This window comes from Mobula hypostoma, chromosome 3 (assembly GCF_963921235.1).
Source record: "Mobula hypostoma chromosome 3, sMobHyp1.1, whole genome shotgun sequence".
NCBI classification, from domain to species: Eukaryota; Metazoa; Chordata; class Chondrichthyes; order Myliobatiformes; family Myliobatidae; genus Mobula; species Mobula hypostoma.
Window position 1 is genome coordinate 11,587,315 of NC_086099.1, and position 22,978 is coordinate 11,610,292.

Here is a 22,978-nt window from a genome sequence, read left to right on the forward strand (position 1 = left end):
AATGACACTGGTGCCAATCTGTATGGGTCCTAATGCCCTTCCCTTGGACAACATTGGTGTCGTGGAAAGGGTAGACTTGCAGCACGGGCTGGTCTTCCATACAACCTTGCCCAGGCCTGCGCCCTGGAGAGTGAAGACTTTACAGGCGCAGATCCATGGTCTCGCAAGACTAACGGATGCCTTAAATGATTAAATGTACATTCTCATCATGATTGTATGGAATTCCTCCCACATTCCAGAGACATATTCCTTTGAATCCATTCTTGCAAAAATGGCCATTACTACCTAACTGTCTCTCACTGGCCACCCACCCTGTAGGCATTGGCAATAACTAGTTAACTTAATATCCAAGGTTTTACATATGAAAGACTAAAGTAATGCTAGTATTGCGTGGCACTGTAGTGTAGTGGTTAACTTAACGCTTTACAGAGTCTGTGACTGCAATCAAGGTTCAATTCCCACCACTTTCTGTCATGAATTTGTACATTCTCCCCATGACCATATGGGTACTTTAGTTCCCTCCCACATTCCAAAGATGAACAGTTGGGCTCAGCAAGTTGGGGACGTGCTATGTTGGTGCTGAAAGTGAGGCAACACTGGTGAACTGCCCTGCACAATCCTCACTGATTTGATTTAGCGGAATCAATGCATTTCACTGCATGTTTCCATATATACGCAACAAATAAAGCTAAATATTTATCTTTTTGTTTTGGAAGCTACCAATAAAATTCTGCAATCACCAAACTAATGGCTGATTCAATCTCCATTCAAGAATAAATTTCTATTGACATTTGGAGAATTAAATCCATTTGGTACCTCAGCCGATGCAGGAAGATGGGTTAACTTCACTATAGAAGAGCAAAAAAAAAGGAAACTAACTTACAATAATAACAAAAAGAATTGAATTCTAACTAACAACATACATCAAAGTTGCTGGTGAACGCAGCAGGCCAAGCAGCATCTATAGGAAGAGGCGCAGTCTTCCTATAGATGCTGCTTGGCCTGCTGCGTTCACCAGCAACTTTGATGTATGTTGCTTGAATTTCCAGCATCTGCAGAATTCCTGTTGTTTACGTTTGAATTCTAACTAATATGATTTGCCTCTGAGGTTTTCCTTAGGTCACAAATAGTCTAGACAATGATTCAAGATTGCTCATGCATCTGCTGAGTCGGGGTCAGAAGCAGCAAGGATTTGGAAACAACCAAGAGAAAATCTTCACTTGCTGGAAATCTGAGCAACACACACAAAATGCTGGAGGAATTCAGCAGGCCAGGCAGCATCTATGGAAAAAAAAGTACCGTCGATGTTTCAGGCCGAAACCCTTCGCCAGGACTGGAGACAAAAAGCTGAGGAGTAGATTTAAAATGAGGGGGGTGGAGGGGAGAGAGAAACACCAGGTGATAGGTGAATCTTGGAGGGGGAGGAATGAAGTAAAGATCTGGGAAGTTAATGGGTGAAAGAGTCAGAAGGCCATGGAACAAAGAAAAGGCGGGGGGGGGGGGGAAGAGCACCAGAGGAAGGCGATGGGCAGGCAAGGAGATAAGGTAAGAGAGGGAAAAGGGGATGGGAAATAGTGAAGGGGATGGGGGCATTAACGGTAGTGAGGGAGGAGGTATTGGGGTAGGTGTAGCACTTGTTCCGCTTGCAAGGATAAGTGTGCCGGGAGGGAGATTAGTGGGAAGGGATGAATGGACAAGTGAGTCAGGTAGGGAGCGATCCCTGCGGGAAAGGATAGAGTGGGGGGAAGGAAAGAAGTTTTTGGTGGTGGGATCCCATTGGAAGTGGCGGAAGTTTCATAGAATTATGTACTGGACGCAGAAGCTGGTGGGGTGGTGGGAGAGGAAAAGAGGAACCCTATCGCTGGTAGGTTGGCGGGAGGATGAGATAAGAACTGACGTGTGAAATGGAAGAGATATGGTTGAGGGCAGTGCTGATGGTGGAGGAAGGGAAGCCCCTTTCTTTGAAAAAGGACATGAAAAGCCTCAACCTGAGAGCACATGCCCCCCCATCCCCCTTCACCATTTCCCATCCCTTTTCCCTCTCTCACCTTATCTCCTTGTCTGCCCATTGCCTCCCTCACCCCCCTTTTTTCCCTCCTTGGTCTCTTTCACCAATTTCTCAGCTCTTTACTTCATCCTTCCCCCTCCATGTTTCACCTATCACCCGGCGTTTCTCTCTCCCCTCCCCTCCACCAACCTTTTAAATCTATTCCTCTCACCTTTTTTTCGTCAGTTCTGCCAAAGCGTTTCAGCCCGAAATACCAACTATACTTTTTTTCCATAGATGCTACCTGGCCTGCCAAGTTCCTCTGCATTTTGTGTGTGTTATTTGGTAACAAAGATGCTTGGCAATGAATGCAAGTGTTCAGCAAGGACTTTTCCCCTAAATAAGCATTTTATAGAAGAGTACGCGCTAAGTAACTCTGGAGATCCGTAACAGGAATACAGGATAGAAAGTTACTTTCATGCAGCAACACCACTTGAAATTACATTTCCCATTTGATGACAGTCAAAGAAATTCCATTTTTGTCAATTTAGATAATAGCTTAATCCTATATTACTTGTGGGAGAATTTGATTTAATTTTACAATGTTAAAGAAAACCCACACATTCCCAACTTGGGTGCCACGGTAGCAAAATGGTTAGCACAACACTATTACAGCTCAGGTTCCAGAGTTAAATCCCAGCAATCTCTGTAAGGAGTCTGTACATCCTTCCCGTGGAATGCATGGGTTTATCCCTAAGTGATCCCATTTCCTCCCACTGACTAAGGATGTAACAGGTAGGTTAACTGGTCACCGTTAATTGTCCCATGGTTAGGTTAGGGTTAATTGTGTTTGTTGGGGTTTGCTGAGGCAGTGTGGCTTGAAGGGTCAGAAGACCCTATTCAACATTTATCACTAAATAAATACATTTTTAAACTTTCAAGCTAATGTCAAGCACAGCCCTGTTCAACAAACCCTCCTTTGCCTAAGCAGAATTGCAGAAAAGTTCAAAGCAAATTTATTATCAAAGTCACCATATGCTACACGGTGGATTCATTTTCTTGCAGGCATTCACAGTAGAACAAAGAAATACGACACACAATCAATGAAAACTACACACAAAAACTGATAATCAATGTGCAAAAGAAAACTGTGCAAATACAAAAAAACAAATACATAAATAACTATTACTGAGAATGAGTTATAGATTCCTTGAAAGTGAGTCTGTAGGTTGTAGGATCAGTTCACAGTTGAGGTGAGTGAAGTTATCCATGCTGGTATAGAAGCCTGATGGTCAAAGAGTAATGGAGATGCAAGTTCTTGGGAAAGGGATTCACAATACAAAAAAGGTTGAAAGAGATGCAAGCATTGCTGAATGACTGTTCCTGAACTAGCCATGAGAGACCCAAGGCTCCTGTAGCTCCTTCCTGATGGTAGCAGTGAGAAGGGAGCCAGGCCTGGATAGATGCTGCTTTCAAATGTTCAAAATAAGTAAATAAATAATACTAAGAACATGAGCTATAGTTTTTTAGAACTGAGTCGGTCTCAATCTGAAACATCAACTGGTTATTCCGCTCCACAGAAAATGCTTAGTTTACATTTCAGCCAGACCACTTAGCACCAGAGAGCGGCGTTTTCATACAAATGTAGACACAAGAGTCATATTCCGGGCAAGATATTGAAGAGCTCTGGTAAAACTCGGAGGTCAATCACAACAGTACCAGACATCACGGCAGGAGTTCCTCTGGGCAGTAACCCAGGTCCAGTTATCTGAAGCGGTTTCATTAATCACCTTCTGTCCGTTGGGTCTGGAGAGGAAAGATGTTCACTGATGAAAGCACAAACTATAAACACCAGAGATTCTGCAGATGCTCAATATCTGGAGGACACACACAAAAAAGCACGAGGAACTCAGCAAGTCAGGAAGCAGCTACGGTGGGGAATAAACAGTCAATAGTTTGGGCTGAGACCCTTCATCAGGACTGGAAAGGAAAGGGGCAGAAGCTAGAATAAGATGGGGGGAGGAGGAGTACAAACTGGCAGATGATAGGTGAGGGAGGAGGTAGGTGGGTGGGGAAGTTGAATGAAGTGAGAAACTGGGAAGATTTAGGTGGAAAAGTTGAAGGACTGAAGAAGGAGGAATCTGAAGGAGAGTAAGACCATGGGAGAAAGGGAAGGATGAGAGGTACCAGAGGGATGTGATAGGCAACTGAGACAAGGAGAAAGCTGAGATGGGTACCAGAAAAAGGATGGGGAGGAAAAGATCAACAGAAGTAATGGAATATATAGTCCATTCACTGCCCCTCAGCAAACACAATAATCCACACCTACATGCAACAAGACCAAACCCAAGTTAAGAGTCAGGCATGGGGTGGGAAAGGCAGTGACAGACATTCACAGGATCCTTAACAGTTATTGCCAATAACCTATGGCTAGGAGAGCAAATAAGCCAAAATAATTCCATATCCACAACACCCAAAGCATTGTAACACACACAAAAAAAACTGGAGAAACTCAGGTCAGGCAATATTGATGGAAATGAATAAACAGGTGAAGTTTCAGGCCAAGACCCTTCATTAGGACTGGAAAGGAAGGGGGGAGAACCCAGAATAAGGTGAGGAGAAGGGAAGGAGGACAAGTTAGAAGGTGATAGGTAAAACCAGGCAGGCGAGGAATGGAGGCAAAGCAGGAAGTCAGGGACTGATAAGTGGAAAAGGCAAAGGGCTGGAGAAAAAAGATAAGCGAGCACAGCGTAGAATTCACCTGGGTGGATGAGTTTCACTCCCACATGCATGATACTGTCGGGAACAGAGGGACCAGTTGGGGTCTTATAGTATATACTTACAGTAAGGTGTAATATCATTTATGAATTTGTATTTTAAAGCAAGATTTTGATGAATGATATTTGCCACTTGATCATGCCTCTGCAAGTAATCAGATTGAGTTAAACTGCTATGGGATCCTGTAACGTGTTGGATTGTTTCTGGTTTTTCCATCGGCATTTTCTGCATTTATCATCTTGAATTTGTTGGTCTTTCGTTATATATTTTTGATTTTTTTTTGTGTTAACCACCTGGTCCTGTATTGCCTCAAGGACCCCTTCTGTTTCTTCTTATTATTACTTATTTTTTCTCAGCTCAAGCTAGTAAAACTGGAGGTACCGGCATAAACAAGCACGCTGATTTGTCAATAGCTAGGTATTTTTGGACTATTTTAAAGGTATTTAGTATTGTGGCTTTCTGAAGATTTACAGATTAATATCTATGTAACTGTTGACGATGTTTGTCCCTGTATCCTGTCATGTCAGGCTCAAATTCCGTTACTCAGTAACATACAAGCATTATGAATGTGTTTACTTCTAATGACCATTTCATGCGTGTCTTTCTTCTCTTAACTGCTTGAGTGGTCTCAGTTTATTCCCCTGAGAAACACTTGCAGCAGTCACAGCTTGTAGTGTTGGTGGGCTACTTCAAATGCTGGTTGTATCTTTCTCAGGTTTCCCGGTGCCTGCCCACCTCTTCAGCAGTGCACCACTAGCAGTTCACTTACTGTCTAGCTCCAGGGATGCCCAGGCAGCAGCCGTATCACTCTATTCTAAAGCAAAAGAGTATTTCTTTTTACAGCTACAGATAGATTTTAGGTTTGGCTGCCCCTAACACAGAGAACAGATGCTGTGACCAGTGCACCGCCCAATCTGGCTGTATTGTGTTCACTTCTGGTCAGCTCATTATAGGAAGCATGTGGATGCTTTAGAGAGGGTGCAGAGATTTACCAGGATATTGCATGGATTGGAGATCACATCTTACAAGGATAGGTTGGGAGAGCAAGGGCTTTCCTCTTTGGAATGTAGGAGGATGAGAGGTGACTTGATCGAGGTGTATGAGATGGAGTGGACAGCCAGCACCACTTTTCCGGGGTGGAAACGGTTAATTCAAAAGGGCATAATCTTAAGATGATTGTTGGAAAGTAATCAAGCAAGGGGTCCATGGACCCCAGGTTGGGAACCTCTGCTCTAGGGCTCTACAAGGAAAATTGGAACAACGGCCTTGCTAAACATTTCCTCAACCCATAGATCAAAAAGAGGAAAAGTTGCATTCTGAGAAAGATACAACTTCGTCAAATTAATTGATGATACTAAGTTAAGAATCAGGAAGGAGAGTTGTTGTGGCTAAAGCCCATCAGCAGGTTAGAATTCTAGTACTTGAGTAAACAAATCTTGTTACTGACTGGAAGAGACAAAGTTTAAAGTACATCTATCAAAGTGTATTTTGATATCACAGAATAATGGGAAGGTTTTACACAGATAGCTATTAACTCAATCTTCCAAGAGGAGCATAGAAAAGATCAATTAGACATCCAGAATCAACCAGAGGGAGGGGAAAAAACTCCCAACAACTGCCATGCTCAGAAGGTGCAATTGTGTATGGTATCTCACAACTTTAACCTGGAACAGCGCCTAGGAAGGACTAGTGAGGCATGTACAAGTCGGCATGTGCTGAGGTGGTAACACAGCAGCTTGCTTAACACTATTACAGCACTAGTAACCTGGATTCAATACCACTGCTGCCTGTAATGAGTTTGTATGTTCTTCCCATGACCATGTGGGTTTCCTCTAGATGCTCCATCTCTACCCTAACGGTTCCCATTATCATCACCCTAAACTTAATAGATTATAGCATGGTAGCATAATGGTTAGCACAACGTTCTTACAGCTCGGGACGTCGGAGTTAGAAGTTCAATCCTGGCGTCCTCTGTAGAAAAATAGATAGATCGACAGACATACTTTATTGATCCCGAGGGAAATTGGGTTTCATTACAGTTGCACCAACCAAGAATAGAGTATAAATATAGCAACATAAAACCATAAATAATCAAATATTAATATGTAAATTATGCCAGATGGAAATAAGTTCAGGACCAGCCTATTGGCTCAGAGTGTCTGACCCTCCAAGGGAGGAGTTGTAAAGTTTGATGGCCACAGGCTGGAATGACTTCCTATGACGCTCTGCGCTGGTCATGGAAAGACTACATTTGCCTACATCATGCAACACAGCACATGAGAAATGAACGAGATGCTACCTGACCTGCCACGTTCCTCCAGCATTTTATGTGTGTTACTCATCTGTGTACATATGACACAGGAGTATTTGTTACCCTGAACCCACAAGCAGTGTTTATTAACTCCTTGCAGATGGGGAATTTCACATGCAGCTTATTTTACAATATATATTTTACAGATTTTGCAGGAGTGGGGGCGGGGGGGCTACTTATCCAAAAAACAACTTGTTTTAGCAATAATCAAACAGAAGCAAAAGGTAAGCAGTCGCACCATCTCTGATGAATGCCTTTGGGGGTTTTTTGTGGTACTATCTGATAATCACAGACTCCATCAAACTGAAGTTATCACATAGATTTTGAAGCAAGATGCAATTAAGACTTTCTGTGTAAATATTATCGTTTCTCTAATATACAATGAGGAGCCTGGTGTTTAGATTGAGGATTAATTATCTTTAAGATAAACTAAAGCACATTAACATCAACTAATTACTCTTACAGTACAGTTAATGATGTAACATGGGCGCAGTATGCAGAGATATAACGTTAAGAATTGCATTTGTATACCACCTATCAATTCTTTTTCAGGGTATTCTCCAGCATATTAACTAAAATAACTTTGAGCGGAAACTAGTATGAAAATAGTATGGCAGACAATTTGTACTCAACCAGGTCACACTAACAGCTCCATGATAGTGAATAAAATAAATTTTTTCTAGAATGCTGAGTAATTTCTGAAGATTAACTTCATGTGCATTGAAATCCCCTCCCCCATTCCCTCCTTTTCCATTCCTCATTCACTCCTGTTCTTCTCACCTGCCCACCACTTCCTTCCTCCTTCCCCTTCTCCCATGGTTCTATCAGATTCCTTCTTGTTAATACATAGAAAACCTACAGCACAATACAGGCCCTTCAGCCCACAAAGTTGTGCCGAACATGTCCCTACCTTAGAAACTACTAAGGTTACCCATAGCCCTCTATTTTTCTAAGCTCCATGTACCTATCCAAAAGTCTCTTAAAAGACCCTATCGTATCTGCCTCCACCACCATTGCCGGCAGCCCATTCCACACACTCACCACTCTCTGAGTAAAAAAACTTACACCTGACATCTCCTCTGCACTTACTTCCCAGCACCTTAAACTTGAGTCCTCTTGTGGCAAACAAGAGGAATTCTGCAGATGCTGAAAATTCAAGCAACACACATCAAAGTTGCTGGTGAACGCAGCAGGCCAAGCTCTTCCTTCAGTTAGTCCTGATGAAGGGTCTCGGCCTGAAACGTCGACTGTACCTCTTCCTAGAGGTGCTGCCTGGCCTGCTGCGTTTACCAGCAACTTTGATGTGTGTTGCTTGGCATCACCATACTTCATGATTCTATATTTTGATGACTAGAAACAGCAATTATTGTATCACATGAAAAATGGTTTGGCATGAACTAGATGGGTTGAAGGGCCTGTTTCTGTGCTGCACTCTTCCATGGCTCTATATAATACTCACTAACTTTCACAACCTTATACTTAAAAGATACAACATGGCCAGCATCAAGATGACTAATTTCCAATTTAAGTCTCTGCCTTCAAATGAAGGGAAGGATAGGTGGAATTAAGCTGAGAAGAATCACCACAAAAACTTGAAAGAAATAACTCTTAAAAGAGGTTCATCTTTCTTTTCATGTTTTTAAAAGGAATGCTTATCAAACTACAACACTTCTTTTCTTATTTTTATGGTTAAAAATTACATACCAGTCATGTGTAATAAGCTGTCCACCAGGGGTGCCGGAAACAAATATTTCTAAAAAATTAATTGGCAACACTGCTGGTGACGAAAGCATACAATGCATAACTTTGAAACCTCATTATATATTCTTAATACTTCTGTTTCCCCTTAAAAACTGTTAACATCTGCTCACAGCTTTACTGAAAGTGACAGAAAAGATAACCATCTTTTGAGGTCATATGTTAAATAAATTTAAGACAGACAATTTCATGGGGTCTTTTTATCATTTCGAGCTTGTTATACGTATTGGATGATAATTTTGATTTTCATGATGGCCATCTAAAGCTCACAGATGCTTATCACTTTTACTCCCATTCCCACACCAACTTGTCCACCCTGGGCATTCTCCACTGCCAGGATTCCAGTCCTCATTAGGGAGTCAGAGGTGGAGAGGGTCAGTGGCTTTAAATTCCATGGCATTAACATATCAAAGGCCCTGTCCTGGGACGAGCGCACGTGTCATCACAAAGATAGCACATCAGCACCTCTACTTCCTTAGAAGTTTGCATAGGTTCAACATAGTACCAAAAACTTGGCCAAACTTCTATAAATGGACAGTTGAGAGTATCTTAACTGACTGCATCAAGGCCTGATATGGAAACACCAATGCCCAGGAATGAAAAAGGCTACGGAAAGTCAGCCCAGTCCTTCACAGGCAAAACCCTCCCCACCGTTGAGTACGTCAACAAGAAGCTCTGATACAAGAAAGCATCATCATGGACGGCCAGCATCCAGCCCACGCTGTCTTCTCACTGCGGCCATTGGGGAAGGAGGAACGGGGCCATTGGGGAAGGAGGTACGGGGCCATTGGGGAAGGGGGTACGGGGCCATTGGGGAAGGGGGTACGGGGCCATTGGGGAAGGAGGAACGGGACCATTGGGGAAGGAGGAACGGGACCATTAGGTCCCACATCACCAGCTGCAGGAACAGTTATTATCTTTCTACCATCAGACCCCTGGATAACTTGACTCACCCGAACACTAAACTGATTCCACAATCTATGGACTCACTTCAAGGACTCTACAACTTGTGTTTTCTAATTATTACGCATTATTTTGTTGGGCCTTTCTGTATTTGCACAGTTTGTCATCTTTTGCACACTGGTTGTTTGACTTTGTGTGAGTTTTTCCATCGAGTCTATTTGTTCTCTCTCTCTCAATCCACAATGTTCCTCTAATTTTTGTTCCCTTTCACATACCCGTCCTCTAGTCCCCCCTTCACCTACACATTTCACCCACCAGATCCCCTCCTCCATATGGTTCCCTTCATTACTTAAAGGACTCCAGTACTCATACCTGTCCCTTCACATCAGCCTATCTCCACCTCCCTCTCACCCCACCAGATTCCAGGAGTCCTCTTCTTCCAACTTCTGACTATTGACCACATAACTCTCTACCAACATCCCCGCCTCCCAACCTGGCTCCATTTCCCCACCGTCCCAACACTCTCCATTACTTAGTGCCCCACCCTCCCTCACCCATTCGCCCCGCGACTCTCCCTCTCCACTCTTAGTCCGGAAGTAGATTCTCAACGAGAATCATGATCACAAGAGACTTTGCAGGTGCTGATCATCTTGAGGAATTCAGATCAGACTGGAGATGTTCTGACTAAGGAAGGAGGAAGAAGCCTGAATCAGAAGGTGAGGGAGAGGAAGTACAAGCTGGGTGAGGAGGGAGGGTGCTTGAAATCAGGTGAGTGAGAAGATGGAAATGAAGTAGGAAGCTGAGAGGTGATAGCTGGAAGAGGTAAAGTCCTGAAGAAGAAGGAATCTGATAAGAGCTGGATAGTGGGCCCCACCTTGCCCTCCACAAATACTGTCCAATTCACTGAGTTCCTACACCTATGATTTACAACATGAAGCTGCAGACTTTTGTGTCTCCAAGTGTTCAGATTTATATTAGATGAGCCTTATTTTGTCACATGCAACCAAAACGGTGAAATGCATCTTTTGCGTCAAAAACCAACACAATCCGAGAAGGACCTGCAAGATGTTGTCATGCTTTTGGCACGAACATCGCATGCCCTCAACATACTAACCCTCTTTGGTTATGTGGGTGAAAACCAGAGCACCCAGAGGAAACCCATGTAGTCACAGGCAGAACATATGAACTCCTTACAGACAGTGATGGGAATTGAACCCCAATCACTGGCGCTGTGACAGCATTACACTAACCACTAGACTACCATGCCGTGGGTTTTGCAATTTGTTTAAACGGCTGCCTTCAAAAGTGAATAATTAAATTTTTTCTCAAATCCTACAAAAAGTAGTGGATTCAACCCAATATATCACGGGTAAAGCCCTCCTGACCACTGAGCACACCTACATGAAACGCTGTCACAGGAAAGCAGCATCCATCATCAGAGATCCTCACCACCCAGGCAATGTTCTTTTTTCGCTGCTGCCATCTGGTAAAAGGTACACGAGCCTCAGAACTTGCACCACCTGGTTCAGGAACAATTACTACCGCTCAACAATCAGGCTCTTGAACAAAAAGGGAATATTTATAACTCATTTATTGAACTGTTTCCACAACCAATGACCTCACTTTAAGGACTCCATCTTGTTATTTTACGTTCTTGTTATTTATTTGTATTTGCAGTTTGTTGTCTTCCGTGCTCTACTTGATCTTTAATTGATCCTGTTATAGTTACTATTCTATAGATTGTTAAGTATGCCCACAGAAAAATTATCTCAGGGTTGCACGTGGTGACATATATGTACTCGGAAAATAAAATATACTTTGAATTTTTTTTTAACCTTTTCTCCCTTGGTTGAAAGGGTTAAATATGGCACGACCAGCCAGGTCAACTCCGCCTGGGGACCCCCAGACCAAAGTCAGGACTGGCAGGAAGGGAGTCTGAGGAGGGGGTCAGACGTAACACTTGCTTAAAATCAAAGGGCTACAAACTGAAGCAAGGCTGGTGAGTAAGATATCTGGCCTCTGAATCTAACCTGAACCATAACATCCAACACAGTAGAAATAAGAGAGGGTCATTGCAGAAGAACTCTGGATGAGAAATAACACAGATACACTACAAACATTGTGTTACTTTCATTTATCTAATACCATATACAATTTTTTTTACAAGCTGGGAAGATCAAAAGAAACTTCAAAGAACTTTCACCTTCAAAGTCAGTCAATTCCAATCCAAATGGTTTACACTTCCCTACTAGAAGATAAAAGTTGCCAAGCAAATGTCCAAAAAGGCCGTTAGAGTAGCTTCCAAAGAAAATCAAGCTTAAGGAACACAAATATGAGCAATGTCCAGAACAAAGTATAGCACAGCAAGTGTTCATACTGCACAGATCTTTCAATACCAGTGCAAAAATGCCAGAAATATTTAACATGGAACGTTACAACACAATACAAGCCTTTCACCCCAGAATAACAACTGATACACACAAAATACTGGAGGAACTCAGCAGGCTAGGCAGCATCTAAAGAAAAGAGTGAACAGTCAGTTTCAGGCCGAGACCTTCCTGCGGGATTGGAAAGGGAGGAGGTAGGAATCAGACTAAAGAAGTGGGGGGAGGAGGGAAAAGGGGAGCAGTGAGGGAAGGTTTCACCAAACTCTCGAAGGGAAGAGTTAAACTTCCTCAGGGGGCAGGCGTCCCTCAAAGAGACTTTGCAGGTAGTAGTAACAGTATCACAAACACAAGAAAACCTGCAGATGCCAGAAAACGAAAACAGCACACAAAATGCTTTGAGTCACATTTTTTGGCTCTAGGCCTGCGCTCAATAGAGTTTAGAAGAATGAGAGGGATCTTCATGAAACCTATCAAATATTGAAAAGCCTATACAGAATGGAACATGGAGAGGACATTCCTAAGAGGAAACCCAAGCGGTCACGGGGAGAACATACACTTTCCTTGCAGACAGTGGCAGGAATTGAATCCGAGTCACTGGTACTGTAAAACGTTGTGCTAACCACTACACTCCCCTGCCGTCCAAAGCGAGCAACTCCATTAGGATGAATTGCCACAGGCAGCTGTGGAGGACCAGTCGCTGGGTATATTTGAAGCAGGTTCCTGATTAGTAAGGGTATCAAAGGTCATGGGAAGAGGACAGTAGGAATGCATAATGAATCAGGAATGGCAGAGCAGACTCTATGGGCCAAATGGCCTGATCCTGTACCTAAGTCTTACTGAAGAATTACGAGCTAGCAGGTAAGGAGAGACCAGGAGAGGGGGAAGGTGGGTGTGAGAGTTCTGAATGACAGCTGAAGTGAGAAGCTGGGAAGGGATAGGTGATTTTTCCAATGGCTTTGTGAGGGAGTGAATACTCCATTCCCCTTTCTGAGTGGAGTTTAATTTTTTTTTTAATTACCACCCACTACATTCCTCAAAGTAAACATTAATGTCGTGAACCATTATATTAATCTCAAGCACCAATGCTGCTCCAGTAGTCCATTTAAAATTCATGTTAACAACAGGGAATGCCATGCAGCACATATTTAGCAGGAACACTATGGCTTTGATTTTAAACCCCAAACTCATGTTCTCATGTCCAGTATTAGCCCGCCCCCTTACCAATCCCATTTCCCTCCCTCACCTCATCTCCTTACCTGCCATCACCTCCCTCTGGTGCTCCTCCCCCTTCCCTTTCTTCCATGATCTTCTACCCTCTCCCATCGGATTCCCCTTCTCCAGCCCCTTATCTCTCTCACCTATCAGCTTCCCAGCTCTTTACGACACCCCTCCCCCTCTCCCATTTTCACCCATCACCTAGCACCTTCCTCCCCTCTCCTTCTTGCCTAACTTCTCATCTTCCCCCCACCCACCCACCCCCGAGTCCTGATGAAGGGTCAACTGTTTACTCTTTTTCCTAGATGCTGCCTGGCCTGCTGCGTTCCTCCAGCATTTTGTGTGTGTTGTTCCTGTTCTCAGTAATTATTTATTATTATTTTGTTTGTTTTTTTTATTTCTTTGTATTTACTAGACAATGGAATAGTGGTTAGGACAACACTTTACAGTACCAGTGACATGGATTCAATTCCTTGCGCTGTCAGGAATTTGTATGTTCTTCCCATGACTGCATGGATTTCCTCCAGATGCTCTGGTTTCCTCCCACAGTCCAAAGATGTACTGGCTGGTAGGTTAAATGGTTATTGTAAATTGACCTGTGATTAGGCTAGGATTAAATCAGAGTTGGTTAGTGGTGCGGCTCAAAGGGCCAGGAGAACGTATTCCTCTCTATATCTCAATAGAAATAAAGACTGTGAAGGTCTGCAAGAAAATGAATCTCCATGTTGTATATGGTGACACATGTATTTTGATAATAAATTTATTTTGAACTTTTGAACTCTGTTACATATCACTTTTGAACACAATAATCCAACTGAATATGAGAGTTAATTCCTCCATTCAAGCTTCTTCAAGGAAGCAATTGTGAATAACAAGGATTTTCAATGCATTATTTCTATTAAATAGAATCATAATCTTTAAAGTTCATTGAACTACATCAATTTCGAATCAGTATTTCTAAAATCAATGCCATGTTTTTTCTACTCCTTCCCCCACCAATCAACACACTGGAACTCTCAGCCTCGACCACATTAAGTGCGCTAGTTCTGATATGTCAATATAAAATGTAACTACAAAGCCATCTCACTTGGACATTTCTATGTGGGGGGGGGGGGAGAGAAGAGGACATGATTAATGGTGTTCTTCCTATGAGGGTTTAGCCAAAACGCTGTCAAGTAATCTTTTTTAGCAAGTTAAAAAACACACACACACACAAAGAATGGTACAACTGAAGCCAACTTCTGGTAGCAGCTAAAATGAGGTGGTTTGTCTTCTTCAGACACCAACCCTGAACTGTTCCCAAAACCTATGAACTCTTCATCTCACGTTCTCGATATTTATTGCTTATTTTTTTTCTTTCTTTACGTATTTGCACTGTGCTGTCTTTTGCGCATTGGCTGTTGGACTTTTTGTGTGTGTTTTTCATTGACTCTATTGTGTTTCATTGTATTTACTGTGAATGCCCACGAAAAAATAGAATCTCAATGTTGCATATGGTGACATATGTACTTCGATAATAAATTTACTTTGAACCAACTTCTGATGAATTCTACCATGATTGTTGGTTCAAAGTTCAGAGTAAATAAACTTGTTATTTTCTAACAAATTTAATTCCCCACAAACTGCTGGGGAATAATGAAGGACGCTTGGTTAAATACCCTGAGCATCTACAATCAATATATTATGATATTTTGATCAAAACAGTAAGCAAACCTCCAGAACTGGAGAAAAATCAAAACAATTCAAGAATCAAGACAACATGTACAAGACATCCTATGGAATCACTTACATTTTACCGCTGAATAACAATGTTAAACCCACTAGGCCAAGCAAAGCTGTCAGAATCTTCTGAAATTTCAAAATGCAAACCCTGTTGGCTAACTATGCACAGTGCGGTGCAATTGCTCATACAATTGTTACTTAAGAGTCTGCCAAATCTGCCAGCCCGACTTTTACTCTACAACACTACATTCAGGAACCAACAACAGTGACCCATCTTGCTCCTTGTAACTAGTTAACTTAACCCTTTACAAGACTGAGACACGGCAAATTTTTAAATAGTCTGATATTAAGAGTTTTCCAGCAAATAAGCTCATTCAGATTCAAAATATCCAAAAAAAAATTCAAATGCAATTTTTTTAAATCACCATATTTTTAGGTATGCTACAATTTAAATATCTGGGTAAAGTTGCAAATATTTTTCACATTTCTGGTGCTCAATATTATAGATCTTTTTTATCTGCTAATACAAAGACAATGGGACATGCGATTAACAACAAAAAGAAGTGTCACTTCCTGAAAACAGAGAGATTCAGCTACACAACAGATTGTGGTGCTGCAAGGAGAAGAACTAGTATTAAGAAATGATACAAATGCTCCTCTTCATCCGAGGGCAAAAGATGTATTAAGCAAGATAAGAAACTGAACAACTAGAGGGATGAGCTAAAATCATCTCTAATCAATTAAAGCAAACATGAAATTTACTAACTACAGCTTTAATCCCTTTGATTGAATAAGACCTTCAAACATGAGAGCAGAATTAGACCAAACGGCATCGGTTAAAAAACCATATTTTTTTATTACACATTCACTAAACCAAACTTGCAAATCTAAACTCTGTTATCCTTCAATACAATAATCAGAATCAGGAATAATATCGTTGGCCTGTGTCATGAAATTTGTCGTTTTGTGCATAGTTCTTCATATTTAACTTCTGTCTTGTTACAATAACAACATTCCTACTTGGATTGCCATCAGTTAAGCTATTTCACTAGCCTAAGCACATCTTCGATACTTTTATATAACTAGCACACACAAAAAAAACATTATTTGTTCCCACTGAAATCAAACAACTCAAAATAAAAAATCATTCATACAAGTCATTCGTTTAACAGGCACCGTCGGCACCCCATTCCTACCCAGAAAGAATGCACGAGTCACTGCCAAAGGAAAGGGCTCAAAGTTTAATATCTTGATCATTTAAGGATAATCTTTGTAGGAAAGTATAATCAGAATGTACACCTTTTTAATGTTTCGTCCTACTTGTAACAGTCCACTAATTGTCTTTTTATCTCTTAAAAATAACTAAGGGTTTTTAATGGAATGAAGAAAATGTAAATATACCACGCCCAGAAATTAATTTCTTTTGAAATGCGACGTAATTATTGATTTTAAACAGAGAAATAAAATTACTAATAAATCTTCACAAAACGCAACTTTATAAATGCTTCTCAAAGATGTAAACAAATCTCACTGTAATTGACGGCTGCTGAATGGTACCTTATGTGTAAATATGCTTGTGTGGAAAAAATATTTTCACTTGTTTCAGAAACTTGTAACAATACAAGTCGTAAAAGGAGGAAACTCTATCAGCACTCTCCATCACCGTTCTGACTCCGAACCAATAAAAGGTGGAGCACAGTAAAAATGGAATTCAAGACACAAGTTACCTGTCTACATTTCCCAAGTATTAGGGGTACTAGTAATTAGGGGTATAAGGAGTGGGGTGTAATATTAAAGGAGGAAACTGGGTTGCTGCAAGAATTGAGATTAATTGATCCATAAACCCAAATTCTGATCAATTACCTCCATATGACAAAGGGGGGGGAGGGAAAGAGTGATATCAAAACAATTAGCACAAATAAAAGTAATTGATACCTTCTCAATATGTATCATGCACACATATTACATTACAATACAATTCGTTACTACTCTCATTTTAGTCATTGTTTACATTAGGTCCAGAACATAAATAGAGCTTTTGTTTGCTTAACTAGTACCAAAACCCACTGATAACAAGTTATTTCCAGTAACATGCCGCATTGCCATACATCTTAACAGAAATAAAACTATCAATCTCAGGTTCACCCTAATGCAAAGGCAACCCATTCATTTGGACTAAAAACAGAGAACAGTGCAAAACAAACACACACACAAAATATGAGTGAACTACTTTCAGGTACCACATTAAAATTACAACTTCTTCCAACACAGAAAAATTAATTCCAATTAAAGCACTTTGTTTATTCCCTCCTCCTCCTCCTCCCCCCCTCCCAAACTTGGTTTGAATCTTAATACTGCATTATAATGTTACATATTGAAAACATCCAACCTGCAATATTCCAACACTGGAACTGTGTAGTTTGTAGCTGCCTTTGAAACAACTTCTGATTATAGGTATTATTTGACAGCAACTATCTGTTGTAAACGTGCATTAATTGTTCCCAATTATTTTGGAAAAAACCAACTAAAGGAGTTCATATTAATGAGAAATTATAAGAAAATCTGGATTTCCTGGGTCCATGTAATGATAAGAAAAATTGGAGTATAAATTACTAAGGGTTAAAATATTTTAATTGCCTGCATGACTTCCGTCAAATTAGCGTGTAAATGTTCTTGTGTTTTGATACAAATCTTGCAATTTCTATAATATTTCCTCCTATATACTTAAAATATATTTTAAACACAGAGCTGTTGATTTACAAGACACTCCTATAGCTCAAGTGAATCCATTCCTAAAGAAACTATTTTCTAAAACAATGTTGATGCCATTAACAAGTATTTCAAATCAGTTACAAAATTAAAAATCCCAATTAGTGAGTATTGTTGAAAATAGTGTGGTATAGTTTTTATTTAAGTGAATTATGTATTTAAATGCTCGCTTTTTTAAAAATCTAATTCAAAATTTTATATGCTACTAATTTTTATTTCTTTCATTCAAAATAATATTAAGCTGAAAGAATTCCTTAGAATTTTAATGCATGCATATGCAGCAAGCATCCACCTTCTCTGTTGAACAATGAATTTTTAAGTGGCAGGTGTCCTGGCATCTAAACAATACTTGATTAATAAAGATCCTCGATCTTAAATTCGGCTACCATTTATAACGCCCCTAAATTCCATTGATATTACTGTGTTACATGTTCTAATGAATCAATTGTATCAGAGCCTTGGAACAAAAATTTAAACGCATCAGCTTGTACATCAAGTTACTTTCAACAACATTCATACACACATACCTGACAGGAAGTACCGCTCTTTTACCTGCCGCATCCCCCTCCCCAAAACTAACTTCATTAAATGTCCAGCAATTATTTTTAAATCGAAATTCAGACATTCACGTTCATGCACTGCTGATAGCTAGGCATTGGTGATTGAAAACAAGATTGCTGTAATAGTATTAGCTAACTCCCGACTTAAATTCAAGACAACCAAAGCAGCAGTTAAACAATAATCGACCTGCTAGATCTGTAACACTCGACTCCTGTGAATAATTGCAGTGAAACACCGTTAGTTAACCTGCGAAAATCCAGTTTATAAGCGAGTGCCTTCAACATCTCTAACAGGTCATAACAGTGGTCCAAGTTAGTTGAGACATTTATGCCTGTATCAATATAGATTCGTCGGAAACGACGCTGAAAAGCCGAATAGACAAATTTATAAACACGAAATAATCATTTACATACTTGAACCCCCGAAATGGCCACTTCCCAGGGACGTTGGTCCATTCTTCCCACTACTAACAGGCGGTGAAAACATCTACAAGAAATCAAATTATAACAGAAATGTTCTTTTAAAAAAATTGCTCACTGCCCCCCCCCCCAGAAAAAGCCAAATGCTTCAGATTTCCACAACAGACTTTAAAATAATGACAGAATCTCCTCCTTACGCAACGCAGCAGTGGTAACTCGTTCCCACTATCGAGACTGTGGGATCTTTTTTTTAAAAAATCCAAAGTCGATGTGAAAAGTTTCGCGGCACTTCTCACGGATCTTACCATAAACACGCCTGCGCCCCTTTTTTTCACGAGTAATGGATTTGATTACCGATTAACTCTTCGAGCCACTTATCTACGAGCACAAACGTTAAGAGGAGAGAAAAGCAGCGAAAAAAAGGAAAAGGGTTGAAATCGCCACCGGCTATATTTCCGCCTGGCACTACTCTCCTGACCAAACTTCCGAAACCCATTTCTCAAAGAGATATTCCTTCAGCAACCATCAAAAGTGCCCTATTTAAACGCGACCTTCGAAAACAATTGTTAGCACATCGCGGGATTAGAATTAAGTGGACTATTATGTGACTTGTTTATTTTTTTGGAGGGGGATTGAAGTTTCTAATCGTGGCTACATTGCTAAATGCACAGAGCATTTTGAAAGACTATGAGGAAAAGGGGCTTCTTTCTAAACTGGCGACGCTGCTCTGTCTCTCGGCTAACCCTGGCTGGACTCGAGAACTATGCCGTGCATTCGCCTCTCTCAGCACCTGCCATGAATGGATTCTCTTACCGCACTGAAATCCAGTAAATCGCTCAGCTCTTTGTCCGTCCCTAAGGCAGCCATTCGCTGTTGGTGATGCATTTTGACAAAATTACACAAGCCTAGAAACATGGAAAATCAGAAACGAATTCCCAAGTTTAATGTTTTATTTCTTTCGCACTCGATTTTAAACAATTCACCAGACTTCGAGTTGCAAAACAGACGAATGCACAAACGAACAAGACGGAATCATTGGAGTAGCAGCATCATTATGCAACAGGAGGTACTTAAAATGACTGAAGCCGACATCGATTCCCCCTCAAACTCCTAGCTTCCACATCTCTCGCTAAAAGCAATTTCGCTTCCAAACACCCATCCAAATGACCACACGCATCTTCTGAATGAGAATCAAAATATCAACAATATGCGTTTAAAAAAATCCCTACCCTACCAAAAAAAGGCCTTGCTAAAAATATTCCCCAAGTGGATAATTTGGATATCCATTCAACCGGCTACAAAATCCAACTTTTAAGCATAAACACTTGTCAATTTTAACCTTTCTGACTACAATATTTCATTCAAAATAGACTTCGCAACTACCACACCAATGCAATCAGAGACCCCAAACTTTTACTGCAGCGATGTAGGGTTCGGCACATTAAAAATTACCTTGGTCTCTCTTTTCCTTATTATCCAATTAATTGTTTGCCCTCAAATATTTAACATCTTAAACTTTTAAAGGGGGAATAAACCACAGATGCCGTCTCTGCCCAGCGTTTATTTGCTTTGTTGCTTTTCCCCGGCTCAGATTTGCAGAGCTTCAGTGAGCTTCTGAAAGTTTATGGAAAGCGTGTCTCTAGTTTAGGAAGATGAGAGTTTGACTGGAAACATTTGCTACTCTCACTTTTAACATTGTGACATTTTAACAAGAGAAAAAGCCACAATGTATCCAATCTATATCCGGGACATTCCCGACCTTTTGTAACCCGCCGTTACGCGGCGCTGTCTGTCTCCAAAACTGCCTGAGGGTCCTCGCAACTTTCAAATGTTTAACCCCCCCCCCCCCAACATCTTCGTCCAAGCACTTCCATTGCAGAATAATCTGCTCTCCTCCCTTGCTCGGGTTGCGATTCATTTGCACGCTCCCCCTCTTCTTGCATTGCAACAATCATGATTCAACATGACTTGACAGCACCTGAAGCTCCATTCCTCAAAAGGCAACTTTCCAAACGTAAATGCAACTGTGTACTTTGCAATGTCCAACTAAAATAAAAATGAAAGCGATTTTTTTTTGTGGTTGTTGCTTAGCACTGAGATGGGTGAGTGAGACAGAATGGGCATGGGTGGGGTTGTGAAGGGGATTGAAGGATCAGGAGAGACTTTTTTCGGGGCTTTTTTTTTGTGTGCAGATGAAGAGCGGAAAAAGTCGAAATTGTTCCAGGCGAACTGACAACCTGCGCGCAAGAAAAGGACGAGATTGAAGAGCAAAAAAAGGGGTACCTGAACCTGAATGAAATGGAATCAAAAGAGATGCATTCAGAAATTAAATCACTTCATGTAAAAGCAAACTGCACATAATGAAATCATTTTACAGTATGTTAAATGCAAGATCCTGCCTGCGTTCCTGCAATTGTATATGAACGGCCCCAAACTTTGAGTGCAAGAAGAACGCGGACGGTATACAGAAACTAAGAAATCAGACCACAGACATCAGTTCCACCTTAAGAAACTACAAAGTTACAGATAAGACAGACGAAAGCGAAACATTTGTTTCCGAGGATTGAGGGTGGCAGAGGGATCCCCGCAGGAGTATTCGCCAGCAACCCCCTACCCAATGCACTGCACGAAACACTCCCTGCCTCATTCATTCTTTTTAAAGAAAAAAAAACAACCATTTAACCAACGAACATGCTTCCCTTTTTAACGACTTCTATATTTCTTTTTAAATAAATCTCCCCTTTCCCTACTTTTTATTTACTTTCTTTCATTCCAATATTTTGTTTTTCTTTCCCTCCCTCTCTCTCTCTCTCCCTCTCTCCCTCTCTCCCTCTCTCTCTCTCTCTCTTTCTCTCTTACCCGGTTAGACTCTCGACTCATATTTTTTCCCGGTAAGTGGGTTTCTCCAGCGCAAAGTCTGCGTCCTCCGCAGTCCCCGCCCCTCGGCGCCATTCATTGGTTTGGGTGCATGATGACGTCCGAGTACAGACAGGGGAGGACTTTCCCTCGGAGCCCGCTGATTGGAGGACGCCCTTCTGTCAATCACAGATTCGGCGCCTGGCGGCACGTGCTTTCACACATATGTCAAAAGAAGTCGCAAAAAATTGTGTCTGCCGCCCGACCGCGCACATTTGCAGCAAATTCCTAATACATTTCTACACCAGCAAGTAACAAAAAAGTTGAGCAATACAAACAAAATTCTGGAGGAAGTGAGCAGGTCAGGCAGCATCTATGGAAGGGAACAAAGAGTCGACGTTTTGGGCCGGAGATCTTCGTCAGGACTGATAATCATTTTGGTTATAAAGAAACGTAAGGAAGTTAACATCCAGAAACAGGTAAAGCAGCGAATCCCTACCTTTTTATGGCATGGGCACCTACCATTAACTGAGAGGGCTGTGGACCCCAGATTGGAAACCCCAATGCTAGAGGAACTCAACAGGTCAGGCAGCATCTCTGCAGAGCGAAAAAGTCGACTATTTATACCTCTCTATTAATGCTGTCACGTACCCCGTGACGGGAATAAAGAACCAGCTGAAATAGAAAACACTTTGGAGTCCAGTATTGCTATTAACTAATAATATTTATTAGTAACTACACAATACACTGATATAAATGTAGATAAATCAAACAAGTTAGCAATGATTATATATATATAAGTAAGTATATCAGTAAGTGTGGAAATGTATGTATGAAAAACCAAGCTTCTTTAAGTCTAGGGGTAAAAAGATACAGTCTTACGATGATGAGTAAAGTACAATTAAGTTCAGTTCATGGTATTGAGTTGAGTAGTGATGGAGAGAGAGAGGGAAAGATCTGAGTCTTCGGGTGAGCTGACGCCGTTGATCTTCTAGTTGTCCTTCGAAATCCTTTAGAAGTCACCAATTGTGACTTTAACAAAGGGGACTGGTTTTCTGTGGTGGAGCTATCACCCAGGCGAGGGTGGACAGATGGACAACTCCCCACCAGTCAACCCTTTTCCTTCTTTCACTGCAAGAGCGACTGATCGATCCTCCAAAACCCACTTTTTCTGCGGGCACAACAATGTGCATTCAGTGTCCAAAACATGTGTCTGAGGTCTATCATCTGACCTCCTATTTTATCTTCCCGTGCTGGATGCCAGCTGTCACTCAAATAACTCCTCCTTCCTCTCTCTGTGTAAAATGCAAGC

The 22,978-nt window shown here is 41.2% G+C and overlaps 1 protein-coding gene across 9 annotated transcripts in view; it reads right to left on the reverse strand.

The window, feature by feature from the left end:
* The window catches only part of LOC134343853 (transcription factor 4-like), a 685,533-nt gene extending 663,794 nt beyond the window's left edge, over positions 1 to 21,739 (reverse strand). For 2 of the 9 annotated variants that reach the window (XM_063042645.1, XM_063042641.1), the window contains exons 1-2: positions 19,624 to 20,871; positions 18,805 to 18,877 (exon numbers count right to left, since the gene is read on the reverse strand). In XM_063042645.1, the coding sequence (XP_062898715.1) occupies positions 18,805 to 18,877; positions 19,624 to 19,725 (175 nt within the window). In that variant the 5' untranslated portion in view covers positions 19,726 to 20,871. Of the gene's footprint in view, positions 1 to 18,804; positions 18,878 to 19,007; positions 19,041 to 19,115; positions 19,577 to 19,623; positions 20,873 to 21,669 lie in introns of those variants that run through there. The other 7 variants (XM_063042643.1, XM_063042644.1, XM_063042647.1 and 4 more) reach the window with 7 other exon arrangements.
* Positions 21,740 to 22,978: the final 1,239 nt, after the last annotated feature.